At 45.4% G+C, this 23,854-nt stretch overlaps 2 protein-coding genes across 2 annotated transcripts in view; one reads left to right on the forward strand and one right to left on the reverse strand.

The window, feature by feature from the left end:
• Positions 1 to 23,854, reverse strand: part of rnf123 (ring finger protein 123) — a 411,050-nt gene that overhangs the window by 93,611 nt on the left and 293,585 nt on the right. The gene's annotated exons all lie outside the window — the stretch shown is intronic.
• Positions 21,267 to 23,349, forward strand: amigo3 (adhesion molecule with Ig-like domain 3). Its single transcript, XM_079509367.1, has 2 exons — positions 21,267 to 23,226; positions 23,323 to 23,349. Exon 1 carries the CDS (start codon positions 21,281 to 21,283, stop codon positions 22,931 to 22,933), a length of 1,653 nt encoding a protein of 550 aa, XP_079365493.1. The 5' UTR covers positions 21,267 to 21,280; the 3' UTR covers positions 22,934 to 23,226; positions 23,323 to 23,349.

The following is a 23,854-nucleotide window of genomic DNA, read 5'->3' on the forward strand; positions in this document are numbered from 1 at the left end:
GTATCAAATATGATTAGCTTGCATGGATTATAAGAAACTGCTCCCACCACCTCTTGGCGACCAGTGACTTTTTTTCCTTAGAATTGAAGCGATCGATGCATCGTCAGCTTTTAGTGTGCACATAAAGCTTGCTCGCTCTTGCACAATCGCACAGCCATGCTCTGTGTGAGAATGATCTCACACAATGGACAGATCAAACACTGTGTGTGCGCTCGTGTGTGTGTGTGTGTGTGTGTGTGTGTGTGCGGCTGCGCGCACACTTGCGCACGTCTGTCTGTCTTTCCTGCACCCTCTATCTTATTCCCAACCTCTATGCCCCCTCTCTCTTGGGGAAACCTCTCTTGGGGCAACCCCTCTCCCTCTCCCTCTCTCTCTCTCTCTCTCTCTCCCCCCCTTTTGTCTCTCACTTTTACTTACCCTTTCCCTCTCTCCCCCCCCCCCCCCCCCCCCCCCCGCCTCGACTCTCGTACCGTTTCCCCTACTCGCTCAATGTATCTGATGCATGCAGTCTTCAATCGGTGTGGTCCTGCTAATGAAGCTCCCTCAATGCCACGCTGACTCCTTCACTCCTCCCAACGCCCCTACACTGTGTACGTCTCTCTCTCTCTCTGTTCTGTTCTCCCCTGCGTCTCTCTCTCTCTCTCTCTCTCTCTCTCCTGTTCTCCCCTGCGGCTCTCAATCCAACCTTAACACATCAATCATTTAGAGAGGGGCTTTCCACAGGACACAACTCTCAGTCTCACTCGATCCATAACTCTCCTCCTCTCTCTCACAACGTGATTATGAATTGCCTTTGCAACCTCCCCCTCTCTCTCTCTCTCTCTCTCTCTCTCTCTCTCTCTCTCTCTCTCTCTCTCTCTCTCTCTCTCTCTCTCTCTCTCTCTCTCTCTCTCTCTCTCTCTCTCTCTCTCTCTCTCTCTCTCTCTCTCTCTCTCTCTCTCTCTCTCTCTCTCTCTCTCTCTCTCTCTCTCTCTCTCTCTCTCTCTCTCTCTCGTCTCAGGTGCATTCACTTTCACTCCATCCCCATGACAAGCACGCTGCACGCCCTACTCTCTTTCAGAAAAACCTCATTGTAACTCTTTTTTTTGTGCAAGACTGAATTACGGAACAATCAAGTTCGGGCCCTGGTACTTTTGTTCAACGTTTGTTAAAACGATAGGGATTTCCTGTCACCAGTAGGTGACGTGGAGATGTGGTGCGGCTAGTCGTCTATTACACGCTGTTGCCTACAAATGAATTTACTAAATGCGTGTCGTTTAAACTATTGATTAAAATACACTACATAGATACGGTTTATATTTTTCATTACTTTAATACAATGTTGCTTTTAATTAACAAGCACAAACATGTGCCAATTAATAATTATTAAAGGCGGCAATTTAGGAGCAATTTAGGGGCCTGTCGCACCAATTTGCACAGTGCCTGTCTGCAGCCTGGCATTGCACACTTCAAAGGGAGAGCAAAGGTTGGGCGTATTTTGATTTGAAAGAGCATGCGGGAACATTGCATAGGATGTGTCCATTGAAACTGGCATAGTTTATGTGGGTGTTTGTGATGTGATCAAAAATCTACAAAGTAACTAGTATAAACAAAACAAGTTTTAAAATAATTGTAGTGTAGTAAAATGTAATTTACTCCATGCCTATGAGATGTAGTGGAGTAGTACATACATGTGTTTGCATGTATTACATGTAAACACATGTAGTGGAATAAACAGTGCAAATTACAATTTGCTATATGCCAGCTATAGGAATAGAGTAGTATAGAGTAAAGAGCTCTGGTCTGACACCTACTGTCCACCTACTGTATTACACAGTGGGTGAAAAAAAGAAGGCAAAACCACACCCCTCGGGGGAGTGGCCCCCAAAGGTACCTATAAGCCAGTGACATCCATAGGTACCTCTGGAAGGAAGGAATGGAACCGGACTGTAAGAATTTGGCTGGAGTGAGAAATCACATCCTATAATGCAAATCACACAGACGTGAACATCCAAGCCCAGAGTAACGCTAGAGTTTATCCTCCAGCCTTGATGCTGCTCCAATGAACATGTTGGTACATGTTGGTCCAATGTGTTTTCCTTGTATGACGTCAAATCAAATCAAATCAAATCAAATCGAATCAGCCTAACCCAAAAGAAGCTTGTTTACAGCCACCACTGTGATGTTGGTCGATGAAGAACAACAACAAAATATATAACCAAGCTCATCAAATAGACATGTTATTACCACTCAGCTTTGTTGAAGGCAATTGCTTAAGAAAACCCAGCCTGCTTGTGTTTACTAGCCATCTGCAATAGATACAAATATAGAAACCTCTATCATTTTCCTGATTCCTTCATCATCTGTCTGTCTCTTGCTCTGTTCTTTCTACTATTGCTCACTCCTCATTTCTATCCGGTGGCAACCTGCTATGATGTACGTAAGTCAGACACACATTAGAGAGAGCATCGTTACAATAAAGGCTGAGAATAAATGCCCCAAAATGATGCGTTTTGCCAGAGTTAATGACTAAATGATGTTGGGAATGAGATATCTGCTATTTGACAACAACAAAGAAAATAAAATAAAAATGTAGTAAAAAAACAGTCATGAATCATTCATGCACCAGATTACACACAATGACACAATGACATGTTGTTGTGCTTGTAGCATGGAAGCTGAATAATGAAGTAACATAAGACACATACTGTCTCTGCCCACCCACTCTCACAGCTTCTCCACGAATGACATAGGATAGGACACATGTATAAACACATGCGCAGATAATACATGCATAGACTCACGCACACTCACACGCACACACACACACGCACGCACGCACACACACACACACACACACACACACACACAATATATAAAAGTCCCACAGCCTAACACCAATGTGATACTTGTGTGCTGATCTACAAGCTCACAATGCAACCAAGTATACCTGTAAGTCAGACATTACTACAACCGTGAATTCGTTCTGCTTCTCTGCCCTTGTGTCTTTTACTTTCTCACACTAAGCGGTGCTCTCCCACGCATACCACGCACGCACATGGTTAAAACACATGAGCTAGCTGGGCTAACCTGGGGTTTACAGACCAGGAGAAAACACATGAGCTAGCTGGGCTAACCTCAGGTTTACAGACCAGGAGAAAACACATGAGCTAGCTGGGCTAACCTCAGGTTTACAGACCAGGAGAAAACACAAAACACATGAGCTAGCTGGGCTAACTTGGGGTTTACAGACCAGGAGAAAACACATGAGCTAGCTGGGCTAACCTCAGGTTTACAGACAAGGAGAAAATACATGAGCTAGCTGGGCTAACCTCAGGTTTACAGACCAGGAGAAAACACATGAGCTAGCTGGGCTAACCTCTGGTTTACAGACCAGGAGAAAACACATGAGCTAGCTGGGCTAACCTCAGGTTTACAGACCAGGAGAAAACACAAAACAACTCAACTGATTCATACTGATATGTTACACATTGTTACAGTATATGGCACAGTCAAGCACATTGTGTTCACAACATACATCGTTTACTGCATATATACAGTCGTTCTCCGTCACCGTCATTAATCCTACTCCCCCTGGTCTCTTGCTCATGTAAACAGTGGCGCTTGTATGTATGGTGCCCGGGGGCCAAACAAAGAGCATCAGCGTCTGACACCCTAAATACATTTGTTGCACAATTAAATATTGATGTATTTGTGTCAGTGTGGCATCATGGTCTAGGCGCCGTCTGTGAGCAGGGGAAGTTCTGAGTCTCTGACCCACACAACCAACTGTTTGATCACCCATTTTGACCATTTAAAAATGTCTTCTACATCCTGACAGTTTTCTGAAAAAGCTATGTTTCTATGTCAGTGGTTTTTCAAAAATAGCAGACCTACAAGCTCATAGCGCGCCACTCGGTGGCGCGCTATGAGCTTGTAGATCTGCTATTTTTCAATAGCTAAAGCATAACATAATGCCAAAAGGGGTTCCCGCCCAAAATGGGTTAAATGGCAGGTATGCTGTGTAAAGAAGGCACACAAGATCTTTCAGGTTTTTATTTGCATTTGTATTCTAGGAAAAAGCCTTGAGCCCCTGCATGCAGTGAGACACCACTATAGCGCTTTCCATTTTGCCCAATCGCAAACAGTTTATTACTATGATGACGTTTGTACTTCATATATTTCTTTTTGCCCTACCAAAGTACCTATCACTGCGCAAAAAGCTTGGAATACGGGTGTGTAAATTGTGTATATTACAGGAAACTCCCGTTAAACTTTCCAACAAACTCCCCTAAACTCCCGAATTGTACCATCACACCTGTATATTACCGCATATTATTTCAAGTTTCATTGGTCATTTAAAATAAACACATCTTATACAATGTATTCAGGGTCTTTTTTATTTTTGTTGACCAAACGGGAGTGTTTGGCAGAAGCCTCAGCTTATAATGCCAGCCCTTTTAATATTCAACATAGCTATAAAGGATGAAAAATACAAACAAAAAACAAAAACAAGACAAAAACAAAAACAAAACATACAAACAAAAAAAACGAAAAAGGACAAAGAACAAATGTACTGTATATGCCCTCTAAAGCAAAATACAGTGCCCATAATTGCCTGTTAACTCCTCTTTTCACGCAGTGTATAGTGCCACCATCATCAGTTTGACTGTGTGTACATGTGTGTGCAAGCGTGCATATCTACAGGAGGATTTGGTCCATTCAAACCTCCTCTCACCTCCATAGAGGATTTGGTCCATTCAAACCTCCTCTCATTGGTCCATTCAAACCTCCTCTCACCTCCATCTCTATGGATTTGGAGGTTTTGGTCCATTCAAACCTCCTCTCATTGGTCCATTCAAACCTGCTCTCACCTCCATCTCTCCTTCCTCAACTTTCAAAAGCCAATCGCTTTCTATAGTAAATGTGACTTCCTACAAGAAAGGAAATATCAATGCATTTTTACGACTTCCATTAAACTGTTTCTATGCCCTTCTTCTCTTCTAAATGCCCCCACACCACCCCTCCTCCTCCCGCTCCACACAGAGGACTTCTAAATGCCCCCCACACCACCCCTCCTCCTCCCGCTCCACACAGAGGACTTCTAAATGCCCCCCACACCACCCCTCCTCCTCCCGCTCCACACAGAGGACTTCTAAATGCCCCCACACCACCCCTCCTCCTCCCGCTCCACACAGAGGACTTCTAAATGCCCCCCACACCACCCCTCCTCCTCCCGCTCCACACAGAGGACAAATCATTTGGCTTCCAGAAGTCTGAGGAAGAGCATTACGCTCGAAACGTCACAGTCAATGTTTGTGCAAATAAAGGCACTTCAGGAGCATCGGAGCCCACAGTGTGCGAGTACCTTCTTTTCTTTATCTGTAAATGGTAAATGGTGCATTTATATAGCGCCTTTATCCAAGGCGCTTTACATAGATTGTGCATTACATTCACACACACATTCATACACCGATTGCAGCGGAAGCCATGCAAGGTACCAACCAGCACATCGGGAGCAATTTGGGGTTCAGTGTCTTGCCCAAGGACACTTCGACATGTAGACAGGAGGAGCCGGGATTCGAACCGCCGACCCATGGATCATTGGACAACCTGCTCTACCTCTTGAGCCACTGTGCATACTACTACTCACCGCTCAGCACCTGCCCAAGTTGGGGTTGGATGTCCATGTCTTTCTGCCCAGTAATTTATAGCAGTAATTCCCCCGAGAAAATGTTTAAATAAGTACAAAACATGCAAAAGTTTCAAAAATAATAACAAAAATAGACCACAATAAGTGAACATTTAGTGAAAATGCGTTGCGAAATTGCGATGTGACACATCGACACAGATGTTACATTCTCTAGCTTGGGTCCCAGATGTTACATTCTCTAGCTTGGGTCCCAGATGTTACATTCTCTAGCTTGGGTCCCAGATGTTACATTCTCTAGCTTGAGTCCCAGATGTTACATTCTCTAGCTTGGGTCCCAGATGTTACATTCTCTAGCTTGGGTCCCAGATGTTACATTCTCTAGCTTGGGTCCCAGATGTTACATTCTCTAGCTTGGGTCCCAGATGTTACATTCTCTAGCTTGGGTCCCAGATGTTACATTCTCTAGCTTGGGTCCCAGATGTTACATTCTCTAGCTTGGGTCCCAGATGTTACATTCTCTAGCTTGGGTCCCAGATGTTACATTCTCTAGCTTGGGTCCCAGATGTTACATTCTCTAGCTTGGGTCCCAGATGTTCCATTCTCTAGCTTGGGTCCCAGATGTTACATTCTCTAGCTTGGGTCCCAGATGTTCCATTCTCTAGCTTGGGTCCCAGATGTTACATTCTCTAGCTTGGGTCCCAGATGTTACATTCTCTAGCTTGGGTCCCAGATGTTACATTCTCTAGCTTGGGTCCCGGGGAGACATCAAATGTCTCTTTTGAGTCTCAAGCTAAAAAGTTTGGGAACCACTGATTTATAAGCATAGTAGCAGACAGACTTAAGGATTACATGCTTCCTAATCACCAAGATGGAGTTGTCCAAATGGAGTTCAAACACTGGACTGAACCAATCATTTAAGATGAGTTTAATATGAAACTAAATCAGAAAGTTAAACCATTGCCAAGTGCACACGTTGCATGGCTTATCTGCAAACAGTTGGCCCAACATGGCTGGGAAGTAAACACCATCTGGCAGCCAACTGACGGTCAATATTAGCTGCAGCCGATGCCTTTGTTGATTGTTCTGGAAGTTTGTTGAAATTAATAAATAAAATAAAAATACTTTCAATTTCAGAAATTATTTAAATGAATGTCCTAAACCCCATTTTCAGTTGACCAGGGTGCAACTGTATAGTCTACACTTGACCTGCTCCTTTTCCACCTCTACAATAAATCTCTTCGTGAAGCTACAATGCATATTTTATTTTAACACGTGAGCATTTTTTTGGCCAAATGTTCACCCAAGATCAGGGACACAAGAGTTAATGTGTTTGGAGGAATAACAAACATTTATGCCCTTATCCAATGAAAAATCACACTTGTGTGAAGTAAGGGGTGCTCTTATCATCATACATGTTCATGATCCAGAATCATCATACATCACATTCCATGCTCAGCCAATCAAATCATCACAAATGTCATTCCGGCCAATCAATTTTGGCGTCTTCACTTTTCTGCCCTCACTTTTTTATCTTCAATATGTACTTTGCTCAGCCAATCAAATCATCGCTATGCTGGGGTGATCAGCCAATCATCAGCCAATGTTTGTGTTCACACACAGACCACACAGCTGAGCATAGGAGGGGATAGCGCCCCTCAAAAATGACATGGTCAGGGTTCAATGTTTTCCTCAAGACACCTGAATTATTTCCATCATGGGATGGCCTTTGTGTGTTGTCTCTGCTGGTGTTGATAGTCATCTCTGTACAACAAATAGGGGTTCCAGAAGGGCTAACACCGGAACACGGTGACATGTTCTGCTCTGACCTTATCCCTGTATTCTTGTCAGTTCAAACAAAATGGACAGCATGGCCATGAAGACTCCATCAATCCCCTCTGGGCGATTTCTCAGTCTCTCTGCTCTCCACTTCCTTGATGCAACACCAGATGACTGATATACAGTAATCTGTAACAGCTTGATTGGCAGCTTCGATGCTCCCGTAAACAAAAGAAACGTGGAAAACAAGTGAGACAGAACATTCTCTAATCTCAGCAGACTGTGAGTCATGATGTAGAGATAGATGGAGTGGGCAAAATGTCACAAAGTGCCACGTTGTCGAAGGCCCATGTTTTCACATCTGAGGTTGATTGTGTGGTTTCTTCATAAATGTATCAGCGAAAAGGGCAAAGCGTTCCAACAGACAAGGCAGATTAAGCAGGTGGCAACGATTATGTTCATCTTTGAAAATGGAAGCATAAACAAATCCACATAGGATAAAAGACAAAGTTCAGAAAAATTGCAGGGGATTCATTTTGGTGGCTGGTGATTGGCCAACACCAAATTTGGCTTCCCAGTTTGCTCTGCTTCTCAACTAATGTATTTGGGATAGAAAGCAAGCTAGTGTAAACATCATTATAAAAAGCACCAAAAGTGCGCTTGAAAATGTGTGCGTGTGTGTGCGCGTGTGTGTGTGTGTGCTCGCGCGCGCGTGTGTGTGTGTGTGCGTGCGTGTGTGTGTGTGTGCGTGCGTGTGTGTGTGTGCGTGTACGCGTGTGTCTCTCTACTGGTATTATTATACGTTTGAGGTCTAACAATTGAGAAAAACAGCCTTAAAGTCCTGTATAGTCCAAAATGCTAGAGCGCACCAGAGAAACTGTCATTTTAATGACTAGGAATGACAAAAAAACAAAAACAAATCACCCTTTGGGCTTTTGGCTTCATCCTACGTGAAAGTCCCCCGGCCCATACCACGTTCATCCTACGTGAAAGTCCCCCGGCCCATACCACGTTCATCCTACGTGAAAGTCCCCCGGCCCATACCACGTTCATCATACGTGAAAGTCCCCCGGCCCATACCACGTTGAAACTGCAAATGTCCCCATCAGATTTGAGAGTAATCTATTTTTCAATGTATAAACGTAGCCAGCAATGAAGTTTTATTTCAGAAAAGCTAGTTGTTAACTCTTAGCCTGCCGCCATTAATTAATCCCTCGATTGCGTATTGCCATGGTTTAATCACGCGTGGCACTTACTTTGAAGAGCCAAATATCCGTATCGCATTTTACTATAGAAACCATTCCGTGTGTGTTGACGAAGCTGGTGCTCGTTCTCTCGGTCGGTGGTGGAAAAGGTGGACCGCGAGTATCACAGCGCCTGCTACAGGCCGTTGAAAACGCTTGTCTGGGACAAAGCGTCCTCTGCAATGTCGCTTCTGTGAGATAAAGCCGTCTGAAAACAGAGCCTGCAATGTTAGTGGATGCGCGCGCATTTTCAAAATGGCCGCGCCCATTGTGTCAGAAGCATAACAAAGCTAACTGACGGTAGATTTCGATACGATCGTATTAAAACATGCATTAATGAATACATCGCTGTTAAAACGGCTTTTCCGTTTGTGGCAGGCTACAAGATTCTACGTTTTAAAATTCCTATGTTCCTGGCGGGTAAACGATTATCAATGCAGAATGTTTATTAATTATCAAAGATAATCACAAGTATTAGTTTGAATTAATTACTTTATAGACAGAGCAGGTCCTGTTTAATGTTGCCAGTTATTCCCTCACAATGAAAACGGTCGCACTGCTGGTTGGCTTTGCCATGAGCGAACACAGCCTGAGGCGATGGGATGGGAATTATCATCCTTTACACAAAACAGATTTGACAATACATAACGTCTGATGGAACATGTGTTATCGTTCCGTCACTGTCTTAATGTACCTGACAGGAGGCACCACATGGACTATGATTTTAGCAGACAACATTGAGATGATGTAGTGAGGCAAGGGAACAGGTTGAAGAGGGCCTAGGAAAGGTGGTGAGACATGCACTAGACTAGAGAGAAGAGGAATGAAAATCAGGATGCAAGGCGTAGAGGTGGCAAAGGTGAAGGAGTTTAAATACCTGAGCTCAACTATCCAAAGTAATGGGGAGTGTGGAAGAGAGGTGAAAAGGAGAGTGCAGGCAGGGTGGAACGGGTGGTGGAAAGTGTCAGGAGCTATCTGTGAAAGAAGGGTACCAAGCTGAGACCAGCCATGCTGTTACGGCTTGGAAACGGTGGCACTGAAGAAAAGACAGAAGTAGTAGCTGAAGGTGGCTGAATAAAGGATGGTACGAAGGAAGAACATGATCAGAATAGAAATTACTACATTATGGGTCAGCGCAGGTTAAAAGGTTTGTGGATAAAACAAGCAGGTTCAGATGGTTTGTGTGAAAAGGAAGGATGAGAAGTACTTAGGGAGAAGGAGGCTGCTTGTTAATGGACACCCCGACGGAGGTGTGCCATATGAGATGCACTGCCGAGCGAGCTAAAGCGAGCCAGTCGCCATGCCGAACGTTGCAACGTCCGCTTGGTCGAATTTGGTCCGGATCTATGGAGAGGATGGCCCCAATGAGATGCAGCATCTCATTTTAGACTTGTTACATGCTTACTATTTGGTTTAGTTAGTTGAATGTTTGCCTATTATGACGTGCCTATAGAATTGTGATGCTAGGGTTCATGTGTTTAAGTTGACTTTTCTCCCTTCCATCCGCAGCCCTTTTAGTAACCCTACTGAAGAGATGTAATGGCAACGCTATCCTTTTAGTAACCCTACTGAATAGATGTAATGGCAACGCTATCCTTTTAGTAACCCTACTGAAGAGATGTAATGGCAACGCTATCCTTTTAGTAACCCTACTGAAGAGATGTAATGGCAACGCTATCCTTTTAGTAACCCTACTGAATAGATGCAATGGCAACGCTATCCTTTTAGTAACCCTACTGAAGAGATGTAATGGCAACGCTATCCTTTTAGTAACCCTACTGAAGAGATGTAATGGCAACGCTATCGACTGAACTTCTGTCTCCTACTTAATTAGATCAGAGCAACAGAGTATCAGTGACTGGCTGACATCCAACTGTGGTTAATTAACCTGCAGGAGACAGACATTCAGTCTGCTGGCTCTGTTCACCAGAACACATCCTATGATGTTGAGGACAGGGTCTCTGTTCACCAGAACACATCCTATGATGTTGAGGACAGGGTCTCTGTTCACCATAACACATCGTTATGATGTTGAGGACAGGGTCTCTGTTCACCAGAACACATCGTATGATGTTGAGGACAGGGTCTCTGTTCACCAGAACACATCGTATGATGTTGAGGACAGGGTCTCTGTTCACCAGAACACATCATTATGATGTTGAGGACAGGGTCTCTGTTCACCAGAACACATCATATGATGTTGAGGACAGGGTCTCTGTTCACCAGAACACATCATATGATGTTGAGGACAGGGTCTCTGTTCACCAGAACACATCGTATGATGTTGAGGACAGGGTCTCTGTTCACCAGAACACATCATATGATGTTGAGGACAGGGTCTCTGTTCACCAGAACACATCGTATGATGTTGAGGACAGGGTCTCTGTTCACCAGAACACATCGTATGATGTTGAGGACAGGGTCTCTGTTCACCAGAACACATCATTATGATGTTGAGGACAGGGTCTCTGTTCACCAGAACACATCATATGATGTTGAGGACAGGGTCTCTGTTCACCAGAACACATCATATGATGTTGAGGACAGGGTCTCTGTTCACCAGAACACATCGTATGATGTTGAGGACAGGGTCTCTGTTCACCAGAACACATCGTATGATGTTGAGGACAGGGTCTCTGTTCACCAGAACACATCCTATGATGTTGAGGACAGGGTCTATGTTCACCAGAACACATCATTATGATGTTGAGGACAGGGTCTCTGTTCACCAGAACACATCCTATGATGTTGAGGACAGGGTCTCTGTTCACCAGAACACATCATTATGATGTTGAGGACAGGGTCTCTGTTCACCAGAACACATCATTATGATGTTGAGGACAGGGTCTCTGTTCACCAGAACACATCATATGATGTTGAGGACAGGGTCTCTGTTCACCAGAACACATCATATGATGTTGAGGACAGGGTCTCTGTTCACCAGAACACATCGTATGATGTTGAGGACAGGGTCTCTGTTCACCAGAACACATCATATGATGTTGAGGACAGGGTCTCTGTTCACCAGAACACATCATATGATGTTGAGGACAGGGTCTCTGTTCACCAGAACACATCATATGATGTTGAGGACAGGGTCTCTGTTCACCAGAACACATCCTATGATGTTGAGGACAGGGTCTCTGTTCACCAGAACACATCATATGATGTTGAGGACAGGGTCTCTGTTCACCAGAACACATCATATGATGTTGAGGACAGGGTCTCTGTTCACCAGAACACATCGTATGATGTTGAGGACAGGGTCTCTGTTCACCAGAACACATCATGTGATGTTGAGGACAGGGTCTCTGTTCACCAGAACACATCCTGTGATGTTGAGGACAGGGTCTCTGTTCACCAGAACACATCATATGATGTTGAGGACAGGGTCTCTGTTCACCAGAACACATCATATGATGTTGAGGACAGGGTCTCTGTTCACCAGAACACATCATATGATGTTGAGGACAGGGTCTCTGTTCACCAGAACACATCGTATGATGTTGAGGACAGGGTCTATGTTCACCAGAACACATCATATGATGTTGAGGACAGGGTCTCTGTTCACCAGAACACATCATATGATGTTGAGGACAGGGTCTCTGTTCACCAGAACACATCATATGATGTTGAGGACAGGGTCTCTGTTCACCAGAACACATCATATGATGTTGAGGACAGGGTCGTGACACACAAGTTCTGTTCACCATAATACATCATATGATGTTGAGGACAGGGTCGTGACACACAAGTTCTGTTCACCATAATACATCATATGATGTTGAGGACAGGGTCTCTGTTCACCAGAACACATCGTATGATGTTGAGGACAGGGTCTCTGTTCACCAGAACACATCATATGATGTTTAGGACAGGGTCGTGACACACAAGTTCTGTTCTGAAAGGGCCACGGATATAGAGCCGGGGTTGATTGATGAGATTCACTGATATCAAATCTAATTCTTTCCTGACATCAAAGGGCTGTGCGGAATTTAGGTCGCAGGCCTGAAGAGAAGACAATAATTATGGACAAGCTCAGTGGTTAGTTTTCAAAATAAAAGCTCTGCGCAAATTGCTATAGCTTTAACTTCCAAGTAACAGACTGTCCAGGCTTGTAGTGCCCCTTAGATAGCACTTCATGTAGACTTAGATAGCATTTTATACAGACTTATAGCATGTTACATAGACAGCACTAGAATTGCATTTTATGTAGTCATAGCACTTTATAGTACATATAGTATAATATAGTATAGTATGTATAGTGTATATATAGTTTCATTACATAGATATTCTACTGTTATGTTCTTAGCTTAAGCATGTTTCATGATAACTACTTTTATGTGATGTATGCCCTGCTTTTTGTTATTGCTTAAATGTAAATCGCTCTGGATTAAGAGCGTTTGCTAAATGCCTAAATTGTAAATTGTAAATTGTAAACACGTCTGTGTGGCCGGAGGCATATTGCTGTGGTTAAGACCTCTGACTGAACTACAAGCCCAGATTCTTGGCACCTAGTGCTACTTTGATATCATTTAATGATTTATATTGATATGAGGCATATTGCTGTGGTTAAGACCTCTGACTTGGAACTAAAAGCCCAGATTCTTGGCACCTAGTGCTACTTTGATATAATTTAATGATTTATATTAAAATGGGCATGCTTCCAAAGCAAATCAAGTCAAGTCACGCACACCTTAATTATTATAAACTGGAAATTAGGCTAGTAGCATCCACTAGAAATGCACTCTCTTTGAGGTGCCAACTTGCGCCTTGCACACAGGTAGATCATGTATGGCCTACTGTGCGCCTTGCACACAGGTAGGTCATGTATGGCCTACTGTGGCCTTGCACACAGGTAGGTCATGTATGGCCTACTGTGGCCTTGCACACAGGTAGGTCATGTATGGCTTACTTGCACACAGGTAGGTCATGTATGGCCTACTGTGCGCCTTGCACACAGGTAGGTCATGTATGGCCTACTGTGGCCTTGCACACAGGTAGGTCATGTATGGCTTACTTGCACACAGGTAGGTCATGTATGGCCTACTGTGCGCCTTGCACACAGGTAGGTCATGTATGGCCTACTTGCACACAGGTAGGTCATGTATGGCTTACTTGCACACAGGTAGGTCATGTATGGCCTACTGTGGCCTTGCACACAGGTAGGTCATGTATGGCCTACTGTGGCCTTGCACACAGGTAGGTCATGTATGGCCTACTGTGGCCTTGCACACAGGTAGGTCATGCATGGCCTACTGTGGCCTTGCACACAGGTAGGTCATGTATGGCCTACTGTGGCCTTGCACACAGGTAGGTCATGTATGGCTTACTTGCACACAGGTAGGTCATGTATGGCTTACTTGCACACAGGTAGGTCATGTATGGCGTACTTGCACACAGGTAGGTCATGTATGGCCTACTTGCACACAGGTAGGTCATGTATGGCCTACTTGCACACAGGTAGGTCATGTATGGCCTACTGTGGCCTTGCACACAGGTAGGTCATGTATGGCCTACTGTGGCCTTGCACACAGGTAGTTCATGTATGGCCTACTGTGGCCTTGCACACAGGTAGGTCATGTATGGCCTACTGTGCGCCTTGCACACAGGTAGGTCATGTATGGCCTACTGTGGCCTTGCACACAGGTAGGTCATGTATGGCCTAATGTGCGCCTTGCACACAGGTAGGTCATGTATGGCCTACTTGCACACAGGTAGGTCATGTATGGCTTACTTGCACACAGGTAGGTCATGTATGGCTTACTTGCACACAGGTAGGTCATGTATGGCGTACTTGCACACAGGTAGGTCATGTATGGCCTACTTGCACACAGGTAGGTCATGTATGGCCTACTTGCACACAGGTAGGTCATGTATGGCCTACTGTGGCCTTGCACACAGGTAGGTCATGTATGGCCTACTGTGGCCTTGCACACAGGTAGGTCATGTATGGCCTACTGTGGCCTTGCACACAGGTAGTTCATGTATGGCCTACTGTGGCCTTGCACACAGGTAGGTCATGTATGGCCTACTGTGCGCCTTGCACACAGGTAGGTCATGTATGGCCTACTGTGGCCTTGCACACAGGTAGGTCATGTATGGCCTAATGTGCGCCTTGCACACAGGTAGGTCATGTATGGCCTACTTGCACACAGGTAGGTCATGTATGGCTTACTTGCACACAGGTAGGTCATGTATGGCTTACTTGCACACAGGTAGGTCATGTATGGCCTACTTGCACACAGGTAGGTCATGTATGGCTTACTTGCACACAGGTAGGTCATGTATGGCCTACTTGCACACAGGTAGGTCATGTATGGCTTACTTGCACACAGGTAGGTCATGTATGGCTTACTTGCACACAGGTAGGTCATGTATGGCCTACTGTGCGCAAGCAGAGCGTGCCATGTGGTGCGCTCACCACTGGCTCCCCGCTTCCAAAAACAAAACAAAAAAAACTTATATATTATGATATTATATTGTTTTTGGTAAATAAAACACTGTTTATCTTAATGTAGTAAAAAATAGTAGTAGTAGTAAAAAAAATATATCTTCTGAATTAAGTCCAAGTTTGAATGATACCAATACTAAATGGTGGTCCGAATAATAGGTGTCTCTAACTTCAACCGTTACGTTGGTGTTTTTACGTTACGTTGAAGTATACATGATCTAAAAGAGCTCCGTGGTCGTTTGTTGGATTGTTGACTCCTTCGTTATTGACCTGATACAAACCATGAAACGTGTCTTAGTTACGTCACCAAGAATGGCGGTCCCTTATTGGCTGTTGATGGTGACGTAACCAACTCCGTTTCAATCATTAATCCTGGTCCCTGATTGGGCTACGGTCTTAACCCATTTTGGGCGGGAATCCCTTTTGGTGTTAGCATTATGCTATGCTTTAGCTATTGAAAAATCACACCCGTGTGAACTGAGTGGTGCAAGGTCTTATATAGTCTGATCAGCTATGTCAGTGACGTCACACACTAACCATAGTAACCATGCTCACCTTTGCACGTACACAGGTACACAAACATACAGACAAAGCTGGTTGTTGGAGTGGTTTGCACCACTCAAAAATAGCAGATCAATCAAAGAACCACTGACATAGAAACATAGCTTTTTCAGAAAACTGTCAGGATGTAGAAGACATTTTTAGAATCTGATCTCAGGTCAAAATGGGTTAAACAGGAGAGGACACTGACGTACATACCCCGACATAAATACACACCCAGCCGATCGCAGTACTTGTGAGCTCTGCTTGCGCAAGTAATAACACACTGGTGGTAAACTGGCCCATTTCGGTGTTCCCTCCCAATTCCATGCACACTGCTGCGCAACACAATACAATATTCAGTTCCGCGACTCGCAGGTGTTGTGAACCGTCGTTTCCTTGGTGATGGGACCGTAGATAATGAGAGAGCCATTCGATGCGCGTTCGCGAAAAATAAATAAATAAAAGTAAATCCGACCATCTGTTCAATAGTTAAATGGGCTAATGAAGTTGTTGACGATTCAGTTTGGAAAATAAGTTACGTATTAAGATATTTGAAGGCTACTTATTGATTTACAGTAATCAATAAGTAGTAACACATTTGCAGCACCTCGACAAACAAAATGTGTAGTGGGAATGTGTAGTGACTGGCCAGTATGGTCATGGTCACTGGTACATAATGGTCAGTATGGTTATTGGTCAGTATGGTCATGGTCACTGGTACATATGGTCAGTATGGTTATTGGTCAGTATGGTCATGGCCACTGGTACATATGGTCAGTATGGTTATTGGTCAGTATGGTCACTGGTACATACAGTATATGGTCAGTATGGTTATTGGTCAGTATGGTCATGGTCACTGGTACATATGGTCAGTATGGTTATTGGTCAGTATGGTCATGGCCACTAGACAGTAAATGGCCATGATCTCCAACGTTATTCAGTCCAAGGAGATGAGGGAGGATCCCCTGCTCTATACATATTTCATACAATTGTGTTTTTCATAGATTTCATGGATAGCTTCATGGACTCATCATTGTTTCAATCAGATAGGACTTTTCTGTGTGGATGTATGGGCTGTCAAGGCCAGAAAGTATTTTCTTTCCCACTGAGTAGGCATTCCGGGATAACTTCTGGGTTTGATGATGATGTCACGCGCATAGTACCCTCTATTCATGTTAATATGTATTTCCAGACAGTTACCCATTTATACCCTCACTGTACTAATTTTTTTCCTCTTCACCAAACCTCTTTGCAAATCGCAAATACAGCTTTGCGATTTGCAAAGCTGTATTTGCAAATCGCAAATGTACAAGTTCTACGAGCTTCTACATCTGATATTTTCGGCTTATAGAATAAGGTAGCTCTGGTCCATAGCCCTAATGCTAATTCTGCCCTGCATTAAGGCTATGGAGACCAGCCTCTCTTCTGTAGCGGGAATATAAAGAACGTTTTACCTACTCACCAATACAAAGACGGATTGTGTCATTAGAAAGCCTACTTTCCTTAGTGGACGCACTCTGAGCCCCCCACCACACGTATAAATGCACTTTTTGGCCAGAAAGGGATTGTTTTCACCGGACTGAAAAAAATCTTTCCTATGAGGTTTTTCTCTTGGCAATATCACTAGTGGAGTAACTAAACGTATTTATTTTCCGGTGATAAAACAATCCCTTTTTGGCCAAAAAGTACCTATTATACGTGTGGTGGGGGGCTCAGAGTGCTTCCACTAAGGAAAGTAGGCTTTCTAATGACATAACCCGCCTTTGTATTGGAGAGAAGCAAAAACGTTCTTTTTATTTACACTAAAGAGGAGAGGCTGGTCTGCATTCATGCGAGCCCCAGAAGTCATCGGTAACATAGCTCTAAATGCAACGGCATTAGAGCTATGGACCAGAGCTAAGAATAGGGATGCTAGGGTTCAAGTGGTTTATCCCATTTTGGGGCGGGAACCCCTTTTGGTGTTAGCATTATGTTATGCTTTAGCTATTGAAAAATAGTAGATCTACAAGCTCATAGCGCGCCACCAAGGGTTATGTACAAAATGCATTTCCTATCACACAAAGATTTGGTGGCCATGTTTTGTAACTCTGAGGACCCCCTCGGGGTCCCGGAACCCCTGATGACACCCCCATGGAGCATGGTCTAGTGACCATATCAAGACATTGACATCTGAACATACTGTAATATACCCCGACTCATTCCTGCCTAGGAGATTACCCTATGCATTGCAAACCTAATCTGCATTCATCTCTTTTATTACATGGCTTGGTTGAATGCTTGATTCTGATTGGTCAATCGCTTAATTCAGCGGTGAATTATGTGTCGATAATGACCGCTGCCTAATCAAACCCTCTGAGCACCACCAGCTGCGCGGCTGTGCCCCGCTTGATTTACTGCTGTTTCCAATGTCATTTACAGCTAAACATTGCTCTTAAAAATGTTTTTGAAAACATTTGAGCGATAAATAGACGAAGCAGGACCCGGAAATGGATTCTATTTGATCAACTCACTTCCTTGTTTTCCGACAGTGCTGCAGCCCTGCAGCTGGCCAGACGCAGCCAGCGCAAATTTATGGAATACTTTTTTTGTTGTGTTTTGGGTCAATGTATTAATTTATGTTAGTTAGCCATGTAATAATTCACCTTCAGGGTGAATTATCTGTGAATTATCTCCCGACCATGACCACCTAGCCAGATATTATCCCTTACTTGTTACAGGCCTACACATAAGATGTATTCCAGTAATACTGCGTATTTTCAAGGACATTATAGTTGTGTTGCCTAACAGCAGAATTATTTAGTCTCTGTGAAGACTAATACATCAATGCCAGGGCCAATGGGCATAGAACTACACAATAGATATCCATAAGAGAGAGAGAGAGAGAGAGAGAGAGAGAGAGAGAGAGAGAGAGAGAGATTAAACAGCAACTATTGTTAGCTCATCAATCTATATAATGGACTGAACGATGTACAACCTCTTAAACAAACGGTATGGTTGAAATAAGTGGAGATAAATGACAATTTATATTCAATATACTAGAGCACCATGAATACTACATAGTACAGTACAAGGAAGGGTAAGGACAATCCCAATAACGCTAAAGGGAGGAGAGGTAATTCCGTTATATTTTCACATATGTTCCTGATCACCCTCACACTGGCCAATCAAAACCCTTCACCATTCTCCTGTACATGCTCCTCCTATATAGTCACAAGCTGGGGAGAGAGAGAGAGAGAGAGAGAGAGAGAGAGAGAGAGAGAGAGAGAGAGAGAGAGAGGCATGAGCAAAGCTTCGTGAATGGAAGGCTGCGCGAGATGAGGGAGGGACTGAGGCAGGAGGATGGGGGGGTGTCAGGGAGGAGGATTAAATCAGAGAGGAGGAAGAGAGAGAGGAGAAGCACCAGAGGCAGCAGAGATACAGTCCAGGTCTCAGCTCAAAGCCTGCCAGTCAACACCTACTGGATGGAGCTTAAGACCCCCGCGCACCCACACAGCAACATCTGACAGCAGACAACACAGAAATGCACTCTTCATTTCAGGATATATCGAAAAGCCATTACACCACACCTGGTGTCAGCACAGTGGAACAGAGAGGAATTACTAACAGGGAACTTTATCTTTCTATTTGACGCCCCAAGGCTCTTGATTTTGGAGTCATGGAAGATGAAAGGATGACAAATTAAAAGAGAGGGGCAAACCTAGAGAGAGCAAAGAGGGAGGGTAGGAGGGAGCTGGTCTGCCACGGTCGGCTTCAGGTTGCCAGGGATTTCACAGAGCGGGCTGAAAGCCTGGTGCTCCTTTTGCATGAGCCTTGATCGGAACACTCACCCACTCGCCTGCTATAAAAAGAGTGACTCTATACAAACTGGCTGGTGGAGAGAACGAGACACACGAGAGAGAGAGAGACAGATGGGGCAAGAGTGGGAGAGACGAAAAGATGCGTGTGAGTCCACGCTGAGTGCCTCTTCAACATAAGTATGTGAAACCTCCCGTACGTCTGTGAGACAGAGACAGAGAGCAGCCATGTGCACGAAGACGGAGCGCTGACTTCTTCTTCGGGGGAAAAAAAGCTATTTCCGTGGGCGTGGGCAAAGGACAGCTGGGACCGTGATTCACAAAAAGAAAAAAAAGAAAAAGAAAAAACTAACTTGGTGTGAAAACAAGAGACGATGCAACTAGAGACAGGATTTGTGTCACGTCAAGGAAGCTGTGAGCGAAACAGAAACACCAGACGAGAACCGAGAAGGAGAACTTTTAGCTGATGACAAAAAAGAACAACACAAGAAACGACGCACATAACAAGAATTTAAAATGGTTCTTGAGTGACATTTCATGACAGATCTGCAGAGGTACGTCGAGAGGACAACTTGGAGTGTTTGATTCTCCTGCCAACGAAGACAAGACGGGCAGATTGGCTCTGGGTAAACATGGACTTAAAGAAGACTACAGTGACAAACAGGATCTGATGATCAAGAACATTATTTTGCATTCAAAGGATATATTTCACATGGATCTACAATGAGATGGCTCTGTGCTGTTGTTAAATGACCTACTGAGAGGTGAGGGGGAAACATGCTATGATTTGGATCATAATACAAATGAACTCCTGTCCGGTTGGTTTTACAGTTTCATGTCACTGGAATAAAATTAACGTCCAGCAGACAAAAATAGGGAATTTTACAATGTGCCACCAGTCCTACTGTCACCACCACGTGGATGAGTTTGTTGTGACTCTACTGTACTCCATTAGTTAATTACTTTTAGTTTTTCTCTATCCCTCCCAGTATTCCAACCCTTCTTACCTTTACATACTCTTAAATTAGTTATTTATTGCTGAGAGAGAAAAGAGAGACTGTACTACTGCGACAGCTCTGGCTGCACTCCTGATCTCTTGGGATATTTTCGTTGATAACACCTGGATGATGAACTGTATATTTTTTGTATTTAATGTAGTCCACCCCCTGTACATGGCTCTGGCACACATCTCGCTGCTCTGTTGATACTGTAGGTGGATACGGATGCAGTCGATTGGTTTGACATTAACGGGAGCCGGGGCAAAACTAACGTTCACGCCTGAGTGCAGCGCGTCCGGGACCTGGAATAAAAGGGGCTACGCTGACTCTTTCCTTTTGTGGCCTGTGGCTTTGAATGGATGAGTCACATGAGTCGTTTCTTACTACCTTGTCCTGAAAATGACAGAGACGGCTGAGGGAGAGGGATCTGAACGGTTACACTGGGTTCTCTGCCCAGGGAGAGGGATCTGAACGGTTACACTGGGTTCTCTGCCCAGGGAGAGGGATCTGAACGGTTACAACACAGATGAACACAGATGAGCACAAACACCTGTCTGTAAAATGATTAGTGCATGACAAAAAAAAGTAGGGGATATAAAGCTCTCCATGGGCTAATTGATTTGCCCATAGCTTACTGTAAATCAGGCATATATATATATAGAACAATTATTATTCATAGGGGGGGGGGGGGGGAGTAAAGAAATGAAGTAAAGACAAATAAACAACAATCCAAAAACAAAGGCACTCTTACATTGGACAAAAGAACATAAACTAAATAACAGAGACCATCCTAAAGGAGGTTGAAGCAGTGGCTAGACGGCCTGGTGTTCATTTACACCATGTGGTGCACTGATGTCCACAGTGGACAGGGTGTGGTGGTGGCGTCGGCAACGTTTCCACCATCATGGTGGTCTGCTATCGCACTGTTGGCCTGTGTCCTGTTGGCCCAGCTGAGCCCTGCCAAAGGCAGCGTCTGCCCCTCTCGCTGCCTCTGTGCCTCTGACATCCTCAGCTGCACTGCCCTGGGACTGGAGCAGGTACCCAGTGAGATGCCGCTTTCCGCTGTCACTCTGGATCTCAGCCATAATCTCATAGCATGTCTGTATCAGGGCAGCTTCGGGGGGGTCCCGCGAATGGAAGCGCTGCGCCTGGCACACAACCAGCTGAGGGAAATTCAACCGGGGGCCTTCCAGAATGGTTCTGGGACTCTGCTCCGGACCCTGGATCTCTCCTCAAATCAGCTCCAAGTGTTGGAGGAGCACTACTTCTCGGAGCTGTCTGAATTGGAGGAGCTACTGCTTTTCAACAACCGCATCGCCCGCATGGAAAGCAGGACCCTGGTCGGGCTGGGCAGCCTCCGCAAGGCCTATCTGAGCCACAACCGACTCACCGACTTCCCGTTTTTTTCCATCCAGGAGCACAGCCACCCACGCCTGTCTTTGCTGGACCTGTCCTCCAACCGCCTGCCCAAGCTGCCTCTGGAGGACATATCAAACTTACCCTCAGCACTCCAGAGTGGACTCTACCTCCATAACAACTCCCTGGTGTGCGAGTGCTCCATGTACGCGCTGTTCCGCTACTGGGAGCTAAAGGGCTACGCCTCAGTGTGGGACTACAGGCAGGAGCACACCTGCCTCGTCTACGGGATACAGAGAGGCACTGTGCGCTTCTTCTTGCATGGACGCTATTTTGAGAACTGCAGCCTGACGGAGATGAATCAACTGCTTCAGCGGGAGAGCGACGTCTTGGTATACGTCGGCCAGCGGGTGATCTTAAACTGCTCGACAACCTTCCCGGGGCGGCACGTCACCTTCCTGTGGGTGTCGCCCAACCAGGAATATGTGGCGCCACCGGGGAACAATGGCTCGCTGAAGATGTACGTTAACGGCAGCCTGGAGATCGTTGCTGCACGGACCGAGGACTCAGGCGTTTACTGGTGCATGGCACAGGACCGGCGACGGCAGCGCAACGAGACACGGGAGGTCAACGTGACCGTGGCATATCCGCGGGGCACGTCCGAACACGAGGAGCCTTTCAACACAGGCTACACCACCCTGCTGGGCTGTGTTGTCAGCCTGGTGGTGGTTCTGATGTATCTCTTCCTGACACCCTGCCACTGCCCCACGCGCTGTGGCTGTGGCAAGGCCCCAGCCCCGCCCCCGGCCGCCGCCACCAGCCCGGGGAATGAGGCCGGCGGCGTGGGCAGTGCGCAGTCCTCCATCCTCACGCCCACCCCGCCCGCCACAACCGAGGGGCCCGGCCGTAAGGTCAGTACCAACAAGCATGTGGCCTTTCTGGAGCCTATCAGGGAGCAGCAGAACGGCAGACTCAGGGCGGGGCCGGGAGGCGGGGCAGTGCACGGACCCCTGGGAGTGGGTTTGCTGCTGGGGGTGGAGCACCCGCCCAAGCTGCACAACCAATCACAGCAGAGGGCGGGGGAGACAGACTCTATCACGTCTGTTTTCTCAGACACGCCTACAGGCTTGCCTTAGAGACAAGACAGACCCAACAGACGCTGTCCAATCTCACTCACTCACTTTTCTAACCCTCAGCACCTCCCACTGCATCCAGCACCAGACCTGAGCAAAATAGTAGTCTGAATTATTGGTTTTTAATGTGCCTATTTCAGAGGCGGTGACATTGCTTTTGCCATATTAGTAAAGACATATCTACTGTATCTGTTTAACTATTTCAAACCAAATTCAAATGATGTGCTATTATCCTGCTTTTGCCCAGGTCTTTCCCCCTCAACCCTTGCAGCCACAAACCAATGCACTGTGAAGGTGTAGTCGCTGACAGAGTGTAGGCACGGTTCTTGTACAGAACTGTGAAGGTGTAGTCTCTCTCTCCTGCTGTAGCAGGTTGACAGAGTATAGGCAAGGTTCTCTCTCTCCTGCTGTAGCAGGCTCTGAAAGAGTATAGGTTCTTGTACAGAACTGTGAAGGTGTAGTCTCTCTCTCCTGCTGTAGCAGGCTGACAGAGTATAGGTTATTGTACAGAACTGTGAGGGTGTAGTCTCTCTCTCCTGCTGTAGCAGCCTGACAGAGTATAGGTTCTTGTACAGAACTGTGAGGGTGTAGTCTCTCTCTCCTGCTGTAGCAGGCTGACATAGTATAGGTTCTTGTACAGAACTGTGAAGGTGTAGTCTCTCTCTCCTGCTGTAGCAGGCTCTGACAGAGTATAGGTTCTTGTACAGAACTGTGAAGTTGTAGTCTCTCTATAGCAGGCTCTGACAGAGTATAGGTTCTTGTACAGAACTGTGAGGATGTAGTCTCTCTCTCCTGCTGTAGCAGGCTCTGACAGAGTATAGGTTCTTGTACAGAAGGCAAGCGACAAATAGTCATAGGGGAGGAGAGAGCAACAAGACAAGTGCCAAAGTAGAGAGATAAGGATTAGGGCCATGAACAAAAAGA

This window comes from Electrona antarctica, assembly GCF_951216825.1.
Source record: "Electrona antarctica genome assembly, chromosome: 9".
NCBI lineage: Eukaryota > Metazoa > Chordata > Actinopteri > Myctophiformes > Myctophidae > Electrona > Electrona antarctica.